At 36.4% G+C, this 16,630-nt stretch overlaps 1 protein-coding gene across 2 annotated transcripts; it reads left to right on the forward strand.

The window, feature by feature from the left end:
- Positions 1-9,170: 9,170 nt before the first annotated feature.
- Positions 9,171-14,086, forward strand: LOC109004656 (aldehyde dehydrogenase family 2 member C4-like). 2 transcript variants are annotated; one of them, XM_018983287.2, is made up of 9 exons: positions 9,171-9,388; positions 10,072-10,214; positions 10,458-10,841; positions 10,986-11,075; positions 11,215-11,388; positions 11,520-11,657; positions 13,068-13,205; positions 13,318-13,379; positions 13,622-14,086. In XM_018983287.2, the coding sequence occupies exons 1-9, from the start codon at positions 9,277-9,279 to the stop codon at positions 13,893-13,895; spliced, it is 1,515 nt and encodes a 504-aa protein (XP_018838832.1). In that variant the 5' UTR covers positions 9,171-9,276; the 3' UTR covers positions 13,896-14,086. The 2 variants fall into 2 exon arrangements, with proteins under 2 accessions (XP_018838832.1, XP_035551219.1); XM_035695326.1 differs by having other exon boundaries at positions 9,174-9,388; positions 13,318-13,383; positions 13,622-14,066.
- Positions 14,087-16,630: the final 2,544 nt, after the last annotated feature.

Below are 16,630 nucleotides of genomic sequence, written 5' to 3' on the forward strand. Positions count from 1 at the left end.
TGATCATCATCATCATCAGAACATCATATCAGAACAGAAGCCATGTATAACCCCCGTGGTAGGGTTGTGCATCTGCAGATAGCCAAGCAGAACATAAATCACTTCATCACCAAGGTGTGCACTTAAAACAGAGATCACTACTATAACATGTGGCAGGGCCATATCCACTACTATAACCCGTGATTGGGCCGTATCCACTATTATTACCCGTGGTTAGGCCGTGTCCACTATTGTAACCCGTGGTTGGGCCGTATCCACTATTATAACCCGTGGCAAGGCCGTAACTGAACAGAACAAAAATAATCAAATTCAGAATCAAAGAGTCATGACAAAGGTTTTCAGAAATCACAACTTATCCAAACAGAATACTGAACAAAATCATATTATCTTCGTAATCAAAGTAGATCCAAAGCATATTTACATAATTATGCACAAATTTTCATATTCGCTCTTTTTGCATAGATTAAAAATAAAATATAAAAAATAAGTTCATGTCTACAACAGTCATGACAAAAATGCTTTCTCTTTCATCAAAATTCATGAGTAATGACAAACAAATAACTGAGGCTATTTCCACATTTCTTTTCAAAACATATAATGTACATTTTCATAAATCAATATCAGTTCGTTTTTATTTTTATGCAAATTCTAGTATATAAAACCCGCTTACCTGGATTTCTTAGCTTTTTCAGAATTTTCCTCAAAATGTTGAACAATAATTAATCGTCACCTATAAAATAATAACATGATCCTAATAAATTTTCAATCGAACACAATTTCAATATTTAAGCCTAAGATGCTAAAATAACCTATTTTAATTCTTAAAAAACCTAACTTCACGTAACCTTAAAATATCTTCACATTTTCTAAATTCATCAATTTCCCAATAATCAGTCTGAACAAAACACAAAATCTAACTTATTTACTAATGAGATCAAATTATAAAATTTAATTCTAGCTAATATATTTATTGCAAAATATTTTAAAATTAAACAGCTAAAACTCTAATAAGCCAGATCATAATAATAAACACAACATTATTGTTTACTCTCTGAAAGAAAACCTTGTTTAATACCAATTTAATTTACTTAAAAGTTTTCTGTAAAACATAAATAACTTAGGGAGTATAAATACATAATAAAAGTTTAAAAGCACATTAATACAACTTGTAGTAAAGGGTACTAATGTAATTTCATTTAATAAAAATAGACTAATTAGTTTCTTTTTTTTTTAAAGGTTCAAAATAAAATCTTGCACGTACCATGTACTTCTAAAATAATATTATCACTAATAATATATCTCAAATCTTTATTTGAAACAATACTTACACAAAGTGAGTTAAATATATATAGACTAAACATGATCAATCTATAAATAGTCTGATGATAAGGGGTGTTTTAGGAATTACACAAAACATATAAGGGCTCTTTTTGGAAATACAAAGATTTATAACTACAGATTCATAACCGTATAAATTTGTTTGGAGCCATACTCACCGAGCGATGGAGGTCATGAAGGCGGCGAGCTGGGCGGTTGTTTACAAAGGTGGGGGCGGCGGCAGAACAAAGAGAGAAACCTCACGTAGAAAAAGAGAGAGAGACGGAAAGAGACGGAGAGGAGAGTGGGAGAGTTCGGCGAAAGCTTACCGAGAGGAGAGAGACAGACTTGAATGAAGTGCAGCGCCCAGAAAAGCTCCCTGTGCAGCGGCGATGCCGAGGAGGAGGTTGGTAGCGTAGGGTGGCAGGTTGGTTGCACACGATGGGGAAAGCCACTTCCTCTGTTTTGGAGGTCAAAAATAGAGTATGCCGTGGGTATTCTTCCTTCAACGGCTGGGCGACAGTGGTTGGCTTTCCGTGGTGGTGAGGACGGGCTGGAGGGTGGTGCACTGTTTGCAAGGAGGAGTTGCTGACTACGACTTCGTGTGGTAGGGCAGTGGCGTCACGAAAAATAAAACCGTGTTGCGTTAAGGCTTGGCCAGTGGTTGGGGGTGCTGCACGGCTTGGGGTGTGTTTACGTGACCAAGGGGGAGGAGTTTTCTGCAGTTGCTATCTTTCGGTGTTGGTGGTTTGCGGTGGAGGTTTATGGTGGCTTGGTTTATGGGTGCAAAGTTGACGAGCACTGAGCCGAGAACGTCTAGAGGCAGTGAACGAGAGGGATTTATGCGTGGGTTGCTGCGAGTACTTCTTTTTCAAGAGAGAAGTACATGTATATAATGAGTTGAATGGAAAACCCTAGATGAAAACCAAATGGGCGGGGGATGTGCATGAGAGACGTGCATGCGGATGGGAAGAGAGTCGTGTAGGTGAGGAAAACTGCTAGCTCATAAACCGATAGGTTTTCAAGGTTTAAACAAGCGGGTGTGCCCTTGTTCCACAACTGTTGGGCCAAAAGCTCAAAATAAAAACTCACCACTCGATCCATAACCTAAAAACCAAAAAATAAAAATAACCTAAATATCAAAATCTAAATAAAAAAACTCCATAGTCCAACCATAAAACTTCTGGGTCCGGGTGTAATAACAAATTTAGATCAGAGAGACTAAATATATATATAATGGGATCGATACTTCTTTTTTTCAAAATCTTATTTAAATTTGAAGTACTTCAAGTAAATATAAAAGATGTATAGGCAAATATATATTTATTGAGCATTTAAAATTAGAGAAATTTTTTACACACGATCAATAAATATTGTAGAACTCATTTTATATGTCTCTTGGATAATCTGTCCCTTAAGTTTTAAGCTCAAACAGATTTTGAGAGAAAATTTTCCTATATATAGTGAAGAATTCAGCCGATATGCCTCGCCAATTAGGCAACGAAATGCATAGTACTGCATGCAATATTAATCCGAACACAAATAATATGAACACTTACATGTATGCCAAGCAAATAGATCAGCTCATTAGATATATCATGTTAATGTCATTTCCAAATTTGTCACCACAATTAATTAGGTACCATATTTTTCTCTTTTCTTTTTTTGTTTTCTCTTTTGGACCTACGTATAGAAGATCTTCTTTGGTTAAGCAAGTAATTATATTTGTCATGACTGAAAGTACTATTTTACCCATGATACCAACCCAGAGTCAACAAATACACGAACAAAAAAGACTAATGGAACACGTGCATAACTCTGGATGTCATTATACAAAACTGTAATTTTCGCTCTGATCTGTCGATTTCCGATCGAACAGTACCGTGTCAAATTAACAGTCATTTTGTAAAGTATATTATTGATTATGCATGCATGAATATATATGCACGATCAATGCTGATTCATGGTTCTCAATTATTAGTGTGAGGGCGGCCCAAGTTTGTCTTGTGTGTGTTTGTTTGGTGGGGTTGGAGCCCAAATTATGGCAGTAACTGGGTTTAATTCTGTGAAGTGGGATTTTTTTTAGTGTAAGTTGGACTGATTTATTGTGAAGTGAGTGGATTTCGGGCCTAGCCTGTGTGCATGTAAGCCCAGCCCTTTACCCCACTTGAAACGGCGCCGTTTTGAAGCATGAGCTAAAATTCAGTTTTCCTCCCCTAAACGACGTCGTTTTAAGCCAAAGGGTAAAAACCCTAAGACTCCATTTTTCTCCCCTACATTGTGCAACTCTCCTCTCTTCCTCTTTCTTTTCATTTCATTTCTTTCTTTCTTTTCTCTTTTCTTTTTCTTCTTCTTCTGCCTCCACCCATGACCTACAGCACCTCCCCCCACCGCCACCAAATGGCCTCCACGTGTTCATCGGGCAGAAACCCCTCTCCTTCATCTGCCTCCACCGCATGCCTTGACCAATCTGCATCATTCAATCTCTGGAACCTATGACGTCCTCGGCCATGGCAGCTACTCACTACCGCTGCCCACCTCTCGCCGCACGACGCACTTGCGACGCTCGTGAAGCCCCCACCGTCCCCACCACCAATCGAAGCCAAGTCTGCGATCTCCAACCCCCAACCCCCAGCCTATAAATTGGCCGAGTCTCTCCAACCCCCAAATCATCCCTCAAACACCCTCTCCTCCTCTCAAATATTGTCTCTTTGCCATCCTCTTCCTCCGATCTTCATTTTCTCGTAGCCTTCCAGAACTCTTTCTCTAAGCTCCACCATGCACCACCGTGAGCCAACCCCTTCCAGCAGCTTCGTAGTGTTCGTTCGACCCCTTCCCCTCTGCTAGGCCTTTTCTTCCCCCTCAGATCCACCCCAACCCAATGCCCGCAACTCCCTTTTGGGATCTGCTCTGCCGTGCACCACCACCCTCTGCTATGAAAATCCCATCCTCCACCCATTGCCACGATAGATTTGTCTTCCTATGATTTTTTCTGGTTGTGGATCTCCCTGTTTTGACCAAATATGCCATTGCCTCTTCCATCGTCGCCGCCACCTTTGTAAGTCGTATGACCCTAAGTTTTTATCATTTCTTATTTTAGTCACCGTTATTAATTATTGGCAGATTTTTCCACTTGCAGCGATGCTCACACACGCACGCACACTCATGGGATCTCTTAGATGACATGCGCGATCATCCAGAAATTTCGTTCTGCGTAGTAGGTAAAACCCTAGACTAACCCTTGGATTACTAACACTTGAAAATTGTGTTCTATTGTAGTCTAGATGTGGTTGGTTGAGTGGTTGAGGGCCCTGTGAAGTGTTGGGATACAATATCGTGGTTGTTGTAAGAATTTTTGGTCGAGGGCTAGATAGAGTGTTGGGAATCACGTGTAGTTATGTAAAACCTAATTCTTCGAAACTGTGAAATCAAAGATGTTTGTTGTATAGTACTATTGTCATATAATCCAATAACTGTCTGTCATGCATCTGCATTTTTAATCGTCATTGCTTGTCTTGATATTAATATTGTGCTCTGTTCTATGGTTGTGCTGTGAAATCGGTAAAACTATGGTTTTGGTGTCAAAGGATTATAAATATATTTTGTGGATGCGTGCGTATCACGACCCCAAGCTGAGATGGGGTATTATCTCGGTGGAGCATCTCAGGTCACTCAAGAGCGTGTTAAACTGAGTGACGTCCCATAGGCTGTCGCAGGGTGACAGCAGGCTCTGCCAAGACAGTAACGCTCTTGGTACGACTCTGTGGCCTATCTGCTAGCGGGGGTTAGAATATGTCTAGTTACGTACGTGCCAGGCGCGAAGCTAGACATCACTCTTCATGAAGTCACACGCATGGTTGTTATCCATGGGGTGACGAAAAGAGTCAGAGTTCTTGTTGTTGTAATAACTTTATGGAAGACTTCTTCTTGGGTTGTATTTTAATTTATGGTACATAGTTTTAGACTGCCTTATGATTTTCCGCTGCGTTTATAAACTGTACACAAATTGCATGTTCGCACACACTTGCACTTGGCGATGGGGTGTGTAACCGGAGTTGCCATCACTCAGGTGTTGCGACTCCTACCAAATCACACGTGAGGGTTGAGGACACCATAATTAGGGTAGATATTGTTACAATATAATTGAGACATTAGGTATTAATTTGTATAAATTTAAATTTTTAGAATAAATAATGATTTAACATAACATTAGTACCATATTAGAAAAAAATAAATCCCTGACAATATATATATATATATAATAGTCATGACGCTATATAATGAATGATATAGATGATCTATATATAGATATACCTTTAAGTTTGCAGTTCCTCTTAGGAATGGTCCGGCTGTTCCTGGGCGTTTAACAACGCCCAATAAAAACAAACAACAGATGAAATTCTACTCTAGATGTAATAAAGCTGGTTTCATCTAATAAAACAATATGATAAATCCAATGAAGCGTATTTCTATTGAGAAGAGAAACGTTGACGCCTCCTTTAAAATTTGACACCATGAACTTTGGGAAGAACTCGACCGCTGACATCCGACACCAGGTCCATTGTTATATATTTTTTATAAGAAAGAAATTATAAAAGAGCATAAAGGAACTACAACGTTATTGTAGCTTTTTATTTTCCGTGGCAATTCAACATTATTGTAGTTTGAGTTCTTATTGGGAAAATGTAAGCTGTTGGAAGGGTAGTTGGAGTTGGTGGTTGTTTCCCGACTCTCGAGCTAATCTCTGTGTGTGTGTGTGCATGTGCTCCCGCCCAGAGTTCTAAGTTCTAACTTCAAACACATCCAACCCGAAAATCCTCTATCCCCAAAACTCGGGAATCAAAACCTCAAAAATTTCGAACAAGATCCTAATGCTAGTGTAAGTAAAAACTAGACACCCTCCTAATAACATGTATTGCACGAGTCCCGAATGGGTCAGAGAGTTACTACATGTCACTTAAAATCATATTTCAACCATACAGTCATAGAATCTAAATTCTCAATAACGCATAGGACTCTGTCTCAAAATAAATATCAACTTTTCAAAATACCAAGTCGATAGAGCAAAACAAAACTACTGAATAAAATTCTCTAATAACCAAAGTATCATCTTTGTACTTAATCCACTATGCTCACATAGCTTTCTACATGTTCTCGATTTTTGATCCTTAGTTGAAACATTGAAAACATCTGAAAATATTGTAGAAATAGGGGGATGAGTTATCAACAACTTAGTAATCAAAGAACATATACTAGTATGTAAACTGAACATTTTAAGAGAGTTTAGAATGCAGAACCAAAATATTTTAGTTTCAATATGCAAATCTCAAAATGTATTATCTGAAAATCCAAGCGACATTTCAAACTGTTCATATTCAAAAATAAATTATTCATATTCGAAGACCCTTTGACATAATATGACTGAACATCTTCATCTTATCATATTATATCGTATCATATCACCATATTATATCATATATTATGTTTAACCCCCATAGTGGGGTTGTGCTATCCCCAGCGGCCAAACCAAATAGTATCAGAATGTGAAACTTTTCCTTATTTATTCTTGGAGCCTCGAGTGTGCACACAGGAAAGAACATGCAGAAAACTATTTTGTTTTCAAAGTGATTGCACTTATATCAGAGATGTTGGTACCAACCATATAACAGAATCAGAGCCATTGTATCAAAACTAGATTTGGAATCAAAACAAAATCAGAAAGTCATGCTAAAGGTATTTTAGATGCATATCATATCAAACAGAGTGCTCAACATATTCATATAATTTTCACATAATCAAAAATGGATTTAGATTATCTTCATATAACATGTACAAAATTCACAGATTTCATATTTGTTCTTTTACATTTCAAAAACAGGATGTCAAAATATTGTTCATGTCTACACCACTCATGTCAGAAAACATTATCTTTTATAAAGATTTCATGAGTAATGCAGAACACATATATGAGGTTGTTTTCACATTTATTTTCAAAACATATCATGTACATTTTTTTATAAATCAACCCCATTTTTTTTAAAGTAAAAACTAGTATTGGAACCTCGCTTACCTTAAGGTTTTAACTTCTCTGAAGTTTCTCACAACAGTGCCAAGTGAATATCAATCGTTACCTATAAAATAGTCACGTAACTTGCTTAAATTTTCAGTCGAACACGTACTTCGTAATTAAAACCCGAGATATTAAATAAAAATATATATTCTCCTAAAGTATAAAATCCTAGAACCCTAAAATATCATCACTTCTCAAATATTTTGATACTTCACATAATTCTCCAAACAATTACTCGATTAAAATCTTAGATCATATTACTCGTAAATTGGTCTTAGAATATTATCATGCAAACACGTGATCTTGATACCAAACTATACATATTAAATTCATGATATCCACCCGTGGCCTATAAACCTCTCCAGCCCATAAACCAAAACAAAATAGCATAATAATTAGTAATTTCCAGACTGCCTAAGAAATCAATTTCCTCGTAAGATTGGGCTCATAAAAAACTCACAAAATCAAGCCCAAAGCATGTGAACATCCAAACCCATCATACCCTAATACACATAAATGGCCTTGAGGTAATTACACACACCAACGCTACTGCTAAGGCAGCGTTTGCATATTAAGCTGAGCTGAGCTCTTTATGAATAGTAGTGAGTTCAGTAAGCCGAGTGAGTTATGTGAGGCCCATCTAAAATGAGTTTAGATGTATTTGAATGTTAAGATGAATTTAGTACTATTTATGAGAAATTGAAAAAGACTGTGGATCTCACGTGTAAGGATCAGATTTTGAGTTGAGATGAATTTAATAATTTGAGAGTTTAGTATTTTGATGTTAGATTCAGCTTAAAATTAGATTGAACTGAGTTGATCTCAGTTGAGTCTTACAATAAAATGGGGCCTAAGTGTCCTCATCTAAAAGCCAACACATGAGATTGATATATTCCGAGTTTCACAAAACATAGGCTTTCAGTTGGATAGTGGGGGTGCATGGCAGTGGCGCACGGTGGGACTTTGGGCTTACGGTTAGGCTATTTCCAAAAAGGTGGTGCTTCCGTGTGATGCTTCTCTTGACTGTAGACGCTGATTCATGGTGTTGCGTGTGGGATTGCAATAGAGGAGTAAAGATTGAGGGCTGGAAATGGTATGAGCAACATTGTGGTTGGCGGCCGAAAGGCAAATCACTAAAAAGAGAAAATAGAAGAGAAAGTGGCGAGAGAGAGGGAAACCAGAGAATCTGAGTGGGGCTACGTGAGTTTGGTCGTAAAAGTCAGAGAGAGAGAGAGAGAGAGAGAGAGAGAGAGGGTCTTCTGAGAAGTGGGAGTCTCATGTCGGCAATATATATATATGTATTCGTGCCACGTACGGGAACTTGGTCGATTTTGACATGATAGACAATTAAGACGCGTCATTGATTCATACATTGAAAAACTCCCTCCAAATTTCCAATATAAGCCGCCTCTGTGGACTCCACCTGAAATGCGAGAAACGATATTATCGATATTGTTAGTTGTGAAGTGTATGGTATAATTTTTTTAATAAAAATTAGTAAGTATGAAATTTATATAAAAAATTAAAATGTTAATAATAAATTTACTTTTTCTAAAATAATTATATGATATTTATGTACTTTATAATTATATATAATATTATTATTTTATATATATATAATGCAGTAACGAAAGATTTACCGGCCTTTTGTGCCTGGAAAATGACTTATTCATAATATTTTTTAATATTATTTTACATAATTATATTTTAAATAATAAATATTTTTATAAAATATTTTATAATATTATTATGAAATATCTCGTGAAATGTATTGTTTGAATCTATTACTCTTTGCATATATATAACGTCCAACAACTCCAGACCAGATCAAGAGCGAGCTAGCTAGCTCTTTACCTTGACGCGGACACAAAGTTAAAGAGATAGGAACGATGGGTATTCATAATTCCGATGATATCTCGGCTGCCGCTTTCGTGATCAAGAATCCGACGATTAAGTTCACAAAGCTGTTCATCAATGGAGAATTTGTTGATTCCATTTCAGGTTTAATTTCAGCTCTTTATTACATCTCTCATCCATTTCATTTTACTGCATGGTTTTTTTGTTTCCAGATTTTATCCTCCATGATCCCCGGGCCCGGCGGCCTTTTTTTCTTAATTTTGAGCAAATTGTCATGTAATAATATTCTTATAACTTCAGGAGAAGAAACAAAACGTCCAGGGAATTAATTAAGCATCATCCTTAATTGTTAGCAAACGAACAGAAATCAAACCATGCAACTAGCTAGCAGCATCACTACGTACACTGCCTATGCTAGGATTTATATATATAAGCACCATATTCCAAAGCAAAACTTCAGTTCCGAGCTTGTACTGTAAATTTTTTCAGCTTCAAAAGCTTATTATCTGTAGAATATAATTCCGTGTCAAGTTTTGATGTATATTTTTTTCTTTCTGATTGGAAAAATTTAAGTGAAATATATATTAATTACAGATACAAAGTAGGAAAAAACCATGCAATTAATTAGTCATATTATATTTTTTTCTCAAATTAATATGAAAATTCATCACTGGTATAGTACTTGTCCTTAGCAGGGTGATTTTTGTTTCCATCTACAGTAGATGCATGAAATTATGTGGTCCAAAGATATGGTCCAAATTAAGCCACTTATCGGTTTAGTTTGTCGTCATTGAGAATATTTCCCTAAAAACCAAAAATTGAAACAGGAAAAACATTCGAGACGAAAGACCCAAGAACAGGAGATGTCATAACGAGAGTTGCAGAAGGAGATAAGGAAGATGTTGATTTAGCAGTGAAGGCTGCTCGTCAGTCTTTTGACCACGGTCCATGGCCACGCTTGCCTGGCTCTGTACGAACTCTAGTATTTTGCCCTTCTTGTTGAAACATTATTTTTTTTTAATTCTTTTCGACACTATACAACAAGTTCTTTGAAGAAGGCGGCGCCTTTAATTAACGCCATAGATGTTCCAACTTCTAAGTTAAATAGTGTTCAAGAATCGTTTAATCATGCAGGACGGGCAAAATAATTTAATTACCAATTAGAAGCTAGTACAAGTAATTGTTTTTTTTTTTTAAATCTTAATTGATGCAGGCGAGAGGAAGGATAATGATGAAATTTGCGGACTTGGTTGAGGAAAATGTAGAAGAACTAGCTGCCTTGGAAACATTGGATGCTGGTAAATTGTTCAGTGTGAACAAGGCCAGGGACATTCCTCACGCAGCAAGTTCTCTGCGTTACTATGCAGGTGCAGCTGATAAAATACATGGAGAGGTACTAAAAATGTCGCGTGAACTTCATGGATACACTTTGCAAGAACCTATCGGTGTCGTGGGACAAATCATTCCTTGGAATTATCCTTCGGTCATGTTCTTCTTGAAGGTTAGCCCTGCTTTAGCCGCCGGTTGCACTATGATCATCAAGCCTGCTGAGCAAACTCCTCTGACAGCTCTCTACTATGCTCATCTTGCAAAGCTGGTAAGTTTGTGTACACAATTCATACACTACTCAAGACTGCCAATACAGCTCATGATCTAAGCATAGTTGCGACTTCCGTTTGGTTTTTGTGAGGTTAAATTGGTAGTTCTTCGTTTACATTTTGTTTTCCATTTGTTCATGAAGGCTGGTATTCCTGATGGAGTGCTCAACGTTGTAACCGGATTAGGATCAAATGCCGGGGCTGCCATTAGCTCTCACATGGACATTGATGCGGTAATTTCTGGTTTCTAATTGAAGGTTTGGTTTGCTTATTATGCATGTGAGGATTTTGAGAAAGTGCCTCAACCAACTAATTCATTGTGTCATTTGTGTGTGCTATATGTCCTTGCATGTACTCGCTTTAATTTTCAAGGTCAGTTTCACTGGGTCCACAGAAGTTGGACGCAAAATATTGCAAGCTGCCGCTACAAGCAATTTGAAAGTGGTGTCACTTGAATTAGGTGGCAAGTCGCCTCTCATAATTTTCGAAGACGCCGATGTTGATATAGCTGCTGATCTTGCTCTCTTTGGTGCCTTATATAACAAGGTGGATCTTTCTTCAATTTGATGCATGCTTTATGTAGCTAGACTTGTATTTATTTATTTTATTTTTCTTTCGCTACAAAGGATTATTAAGTCTCAATTGCATTTTTATTTTGCTTAATTTTATTTTATCAGGGAGAAATATGCGTTGCAAGTTCTCGTGTTTACGTTCAAGAAGGGATATACGATGAATTTGTGAAGAAGTTGGTGAAAAAGGCAAAAGCTTGGGTGGTTGGTGATCCGTTTGATCCTAAAGTTCAACAAGGACCCCAGGTACGTACCAAGTGAGCTAGTTTCGTTCAGGGGTGGGCAGCAGGGGCGGCCCCCCATCCGCCCCGCCGCCGTGTAGTGGGTGGATCACCACTTCCACCAGATGTGGGGGGCGGGTGGCCTCGCCCACATCTAGCACCCACAACGGGGGCAGGGGCAGGGGCGGGTTGGGGTTCACCCCCGCCCCGCAAATAACCGTTCTGCTCCTGCCTTTTATAATATATATAAATAAATATATAAATAATTGTATATTACAAATTGTATATATATAAATATATATTATAATTTATTAAACTTGTTCACAAGATTATACATGTATTGCATTGGCCACCTAGTCCAGCATTTATATAGAAGATCAATGCAATACAAGAATCTTTCCAACATTTATATAAAAGGCAAATGCAATACAAAAGTCTTACTTAAGCAATGTGAGACTCACTTTAAAAGTTGATCTTGTATTGCATTGGCCTTCTATATAAAGGTTAGTCTAGGAAGCCAATCCACAATACAATCTTATGAACAAGTCTAATACTCTTGTGATCAAGTTTAACAAATTTAAAAATTGATAATATAGTTTTTATGTTATCAATTTTTAAATTATTATTATATATTTTAATTTTAATTTACAATTTAAATTATATAATAATTTTAGTTTGAGTCAAAAAATATTTTTGGACTCAGAAATAATTTTTAGGTTGAATGGGGCATCAATACCCTTGAAGTGGGCAGATGGGATGTCCACTCCCGGCCCTCGACATCAGGGTGGGGGCCCCGTCCCCGCCTCCCAAGGTGCGGGGCTTGAAACACCACCCTCCACATATGCGGGGGCGGGGTGTGGGGAAGGGGTGACCCCACCCTCGCATATGCGGATATATATATATATATATATATATATATATATATTCACCCCTAGTTTTGTTTTAGTTATGGTGCGGGTACAAAAGTATAAATTAATTCTAACTTATTTTAATATCTAAACATCACTCAAAATTTTTAACTTTTTCATCTAATAATCATTATAATTTTTTTAAACTTTCAAATAAAACACAAAAAAGAATTCAACTTTTTTTAAATCTCAAAATAAAAATTATATTAAAAATTTATATTCTAACAATATTTTAACTTTATAATATTTTATTTAACTTTTTCTTCTCATTTTTCAAAACTCCATAAAATTTTCAACTCAAATCATTTGACTACGATTCATAAATTATTTTACTACTATTCACAAATTTGTCATCTCAACATCCAAATGAGAACTTAATTATCACTTACGTCACATAAAGTTCGAGTTCACAAGGATACAAATTTAATTATTTAAATTATATTGAAGATCAATAATGAAAGGATTTAGTTGTCGTAGTAATAACATTAATAAGAATAATAATAGGTTTTTTTTTTTTTTTTTTTCAGGTCGATAAGATGCAACATGAAAAGGTTCTTTCCTATATAGAGCATGGCAAGAGAGAAGGAGCCACACTGCTAACCGGTGGCAGATCCTTGGGTGAAAAAGGATATTTCATTGAGCCTACAATTTTCAGTGATGTTAATGTATGTACTTTTCTTTATACAACTGCATGCAATTGCATGGGGAATCTTTATTTTTAGAGGAATTATTTAAAACTCTTTTTCTCTTCATGTATCTGGACTCGTACTTGCTTAGGAAGAAATGCTGATAGCGAAAGATGAAATATTTGGACCTGTTATGGCGCTAGCCAAGTTCAAGTGAGTATGTTTCTTTAAACAAGCTTCTACCTTCTCAAAAGTTTCTACCTCTAACGTTAAATGCTGTAGGCCCGCATTATCCATATATCTTTCCCTCGAAGTTCGTTTACAAGCCACATTTGCCCTGATTTTTTTGTCTTATGGGTCTTTTAACTTTTTAAGGGTATCCCTAACCTTTTTAGGACATTTAAGTTGTGATAAAAGCATCCTTTTGGTTTTGCTTATTTGATGAATGATTACAGAACTATTGAGGAGGCGATTAAGAGGGCCAACAACACTAGATATGGGCTAGCAGCAGGGATCGTGACAAAGGACTTGAATGTGGCTAACACTGTCTCAAGATCAATCCGTGCAGGCACCATTTGGATAAATTGCTATTTTGCTTTTGACAATGACATCCCTTTTGGAGGGTATAAGATGAGTGGGTTTGGAAAAGATTATGGATTGGAAGCCCTTCACAAGTATCTTCAAGTTAAATCTGTTGTAACTCCCCTTTATAATACTCCCTGGCTTTGAGTTAATATTCCTTTATTCAGGCCTCACAACAATCTGGAAAATAATGAATTAGCGCCATATAATGTGCCCTGATGGACCGAGATAAAGTACTATATTTATCATAAATATATAGCCACTACTGTTCTCTGTTGTAAGTTTGAACTAGTTGATAAATCATTCATCTGTTTGTGGTACAGAGAGTTCATGTTTAACTGGTTCTCTTTCTTTTCTATCCTCTGCTTCATTTTCTCTAGCTAGCCGCCCTTGATTTTACTGTAAGTTGTGAAGGGAATCAAAATGAAAATTGAAAATGTTTATCCAAAATGAATAGAGGCCTTTATCATATTCTCGTCATCGTTATCCACTCGAATTGAGGGGAATAGTACTACTGTCGAGAAAAGGGAACAATCAACAATCAAGAGCTGTGATTTGTACGTTGATGAAGAAGAAGCAAAAATCAAGGGATTCCACCTCCAGCCAGTCAATTAATTAGCTAGGGAATTAGGAAAACAATCCGGCCAGCAGTCATGACGTCCGAATATGGAAGATAGAATCCGGCCTAATTTTATCAAAGCTAATTTGTAAATGTACCATTATCTCAAATCAGTTTAATTTTATTTTTTATTTTATTTTGCATCCATCGCTCTCTCCTAGGGTGTGCATATGACCCAAAGACCCGACCCAATCCGACTCAATTCGGCTAGTATCGGGTCTAATCTTCAACCCGATTGGCAATGGATTTGCACGTTGGGGGTGTAAAATCAACCCGACTCTATTTAAAATCCTAAACCCTTCAAACTCTAGAAGCTACTCCCGAATCCTAACTAAGGTTGAGCAAAAATCTAAAAATTCGACTCCAACTTCGTACCAACTCCGTTCCGACTCCGATAAGTCAGAGTCAGAGTTGGAGGTAGCGATATACAGACTCCGACTCTGACATGGACACCGATATTCTACATATTTTATAAAAGTATATGTATTTTTTATATATTAATCATATATATTTTTTATATAACTATAACTTATATAGTTAGTTAAATTCAATAATCTACTAATATAAGCAAATTATTATAAAATAATATACTTATACTATAATATCAATAAACTATATTGACTAATAATAGTTTAGTGTATGTAAACACCATACTATTAACTATTACTACCATCTAACACTAATATAATAATATATAATACTAATTATATAATAACTAATGTATAATAACATTTAATACTAGTGTCTTATGTATAAACACAAATATATAAATTTATAATAATATGTAATACTAATGTATAATAACTAAAGTATAGTATCATGTACAAGTAATGTATAATAATCAATGTATAATAACATGTAATACTAATGTATAAATATTAATATATAATAACATATAATTACTAATGTGTAATAATATTAATTTGTATAATAATTTATTTTTTCAATTTTAGTTATGCTTTAATAAAATTGAAATTTGAAAAAATATTTAAAAAAAAAATGAAATCTGACAGCCAAATCCGATTAGTGAGAGCCCAAAATTTTTAAATTGAAATTTCAAATGGGCTAAAAAACAAGCTCAATAGAAAAGCCAAAATCCTAATTCACTTCAACAAGTTGGAGTCGGAGTCGGAATCGAAATCGGAGGTCAAATTCGACCTCCAACGAAGTTGGAGTCGGTGTTGGAGGCAGGGCACTCCGACTCCAACATTATCGGTGCACAACCCTAGTCCCAACACATGTACGAACCCTAGCTCCCAAATTGTTGCATTGTTCCGACTCATCGTGCCTTTCACCATCACCGTTCATCTGAGTACTGACGATCGAAAGTTACTATAATGAATGTGACGCCCCTGGATCCCACTTGTGATTTGGCAGAAGTTGTGACGTTAGGATGTTAGCCGCTAGGGTCATACACCCCTTGCATGTTGGGTTAACGAAGTGTGTGTACATGTTCAATAAAAAGTGTACAATTAATTCGCAATGGAAAATAAAAGGGTCATAATTTATTCTAAATAACAGTACAAAGAAAATTGATAACATCATAACCACAATATCCATAAATCACACGTTTCCAATTCATAAGCTAAATAAAATTTTACAGACATCCATTTGTTCAAGAAATTTAAACACAGTAACATGACAAAGCGAAAAAAGCAGCTCAGATCCCCAATCTTCTAACTGTGTTGGATTTTTATATCCATAACTACTACCGAAATCTGCATTTGAATCAAAATCTATAGTTTCAAAGTGTGGGACTGTAATGGGACTACTAGGGTGAGATATATTCGAAAAATCTCAGAAAGCTAAACTTAGCTCGACACTCAAAGATGTATACCAATGGAAAAGAAAATATGCAAGTAGCTGATGTAGGGAAAGATTATACTTGACATTATAATGCACTTCACCAAATTAGGCATATCTGAACAATAATCAACTCTCACAACAATTTATCACGTAACAGAACTCAACCACATGACACAGTTTCCACACAAGTTGAAAACATACCCAAAAATATTTTTTTTAAATATCCAATTTATTAATGTGTGCACCATGGTCTCCCCTAAATGGACCATCCACACACTCTGGCTCTCTTCGTCACAACACAGTTAATGATCGTGCGTGTGACTTCATTCTGAGTGACGCTTGGCTTCATCCCCCATCCTTGACCACAACGTCCTCTACCATTCACCATTAGAGAGGCCATGACTTTGACCCGAGGGCGTAACCATCTCACTCGAGCCCGTTGTCGCCCAGTGATAAT

Source organism: Juglans regia, chromosome 10 (genome assembly GCF_001411555.2).
Source record: "Juglans regia cultivar Chandler chromosome 10, Walnut 2.0, whole genome shotgun sequence".
In the NCBI taxonomy this organism is placed as follows: Eukaryota; Viridiplantae; Streptophyta; class Magnoliopsida; order Fagales; family Juglandaceae; genus Juglans; species Juglans regia.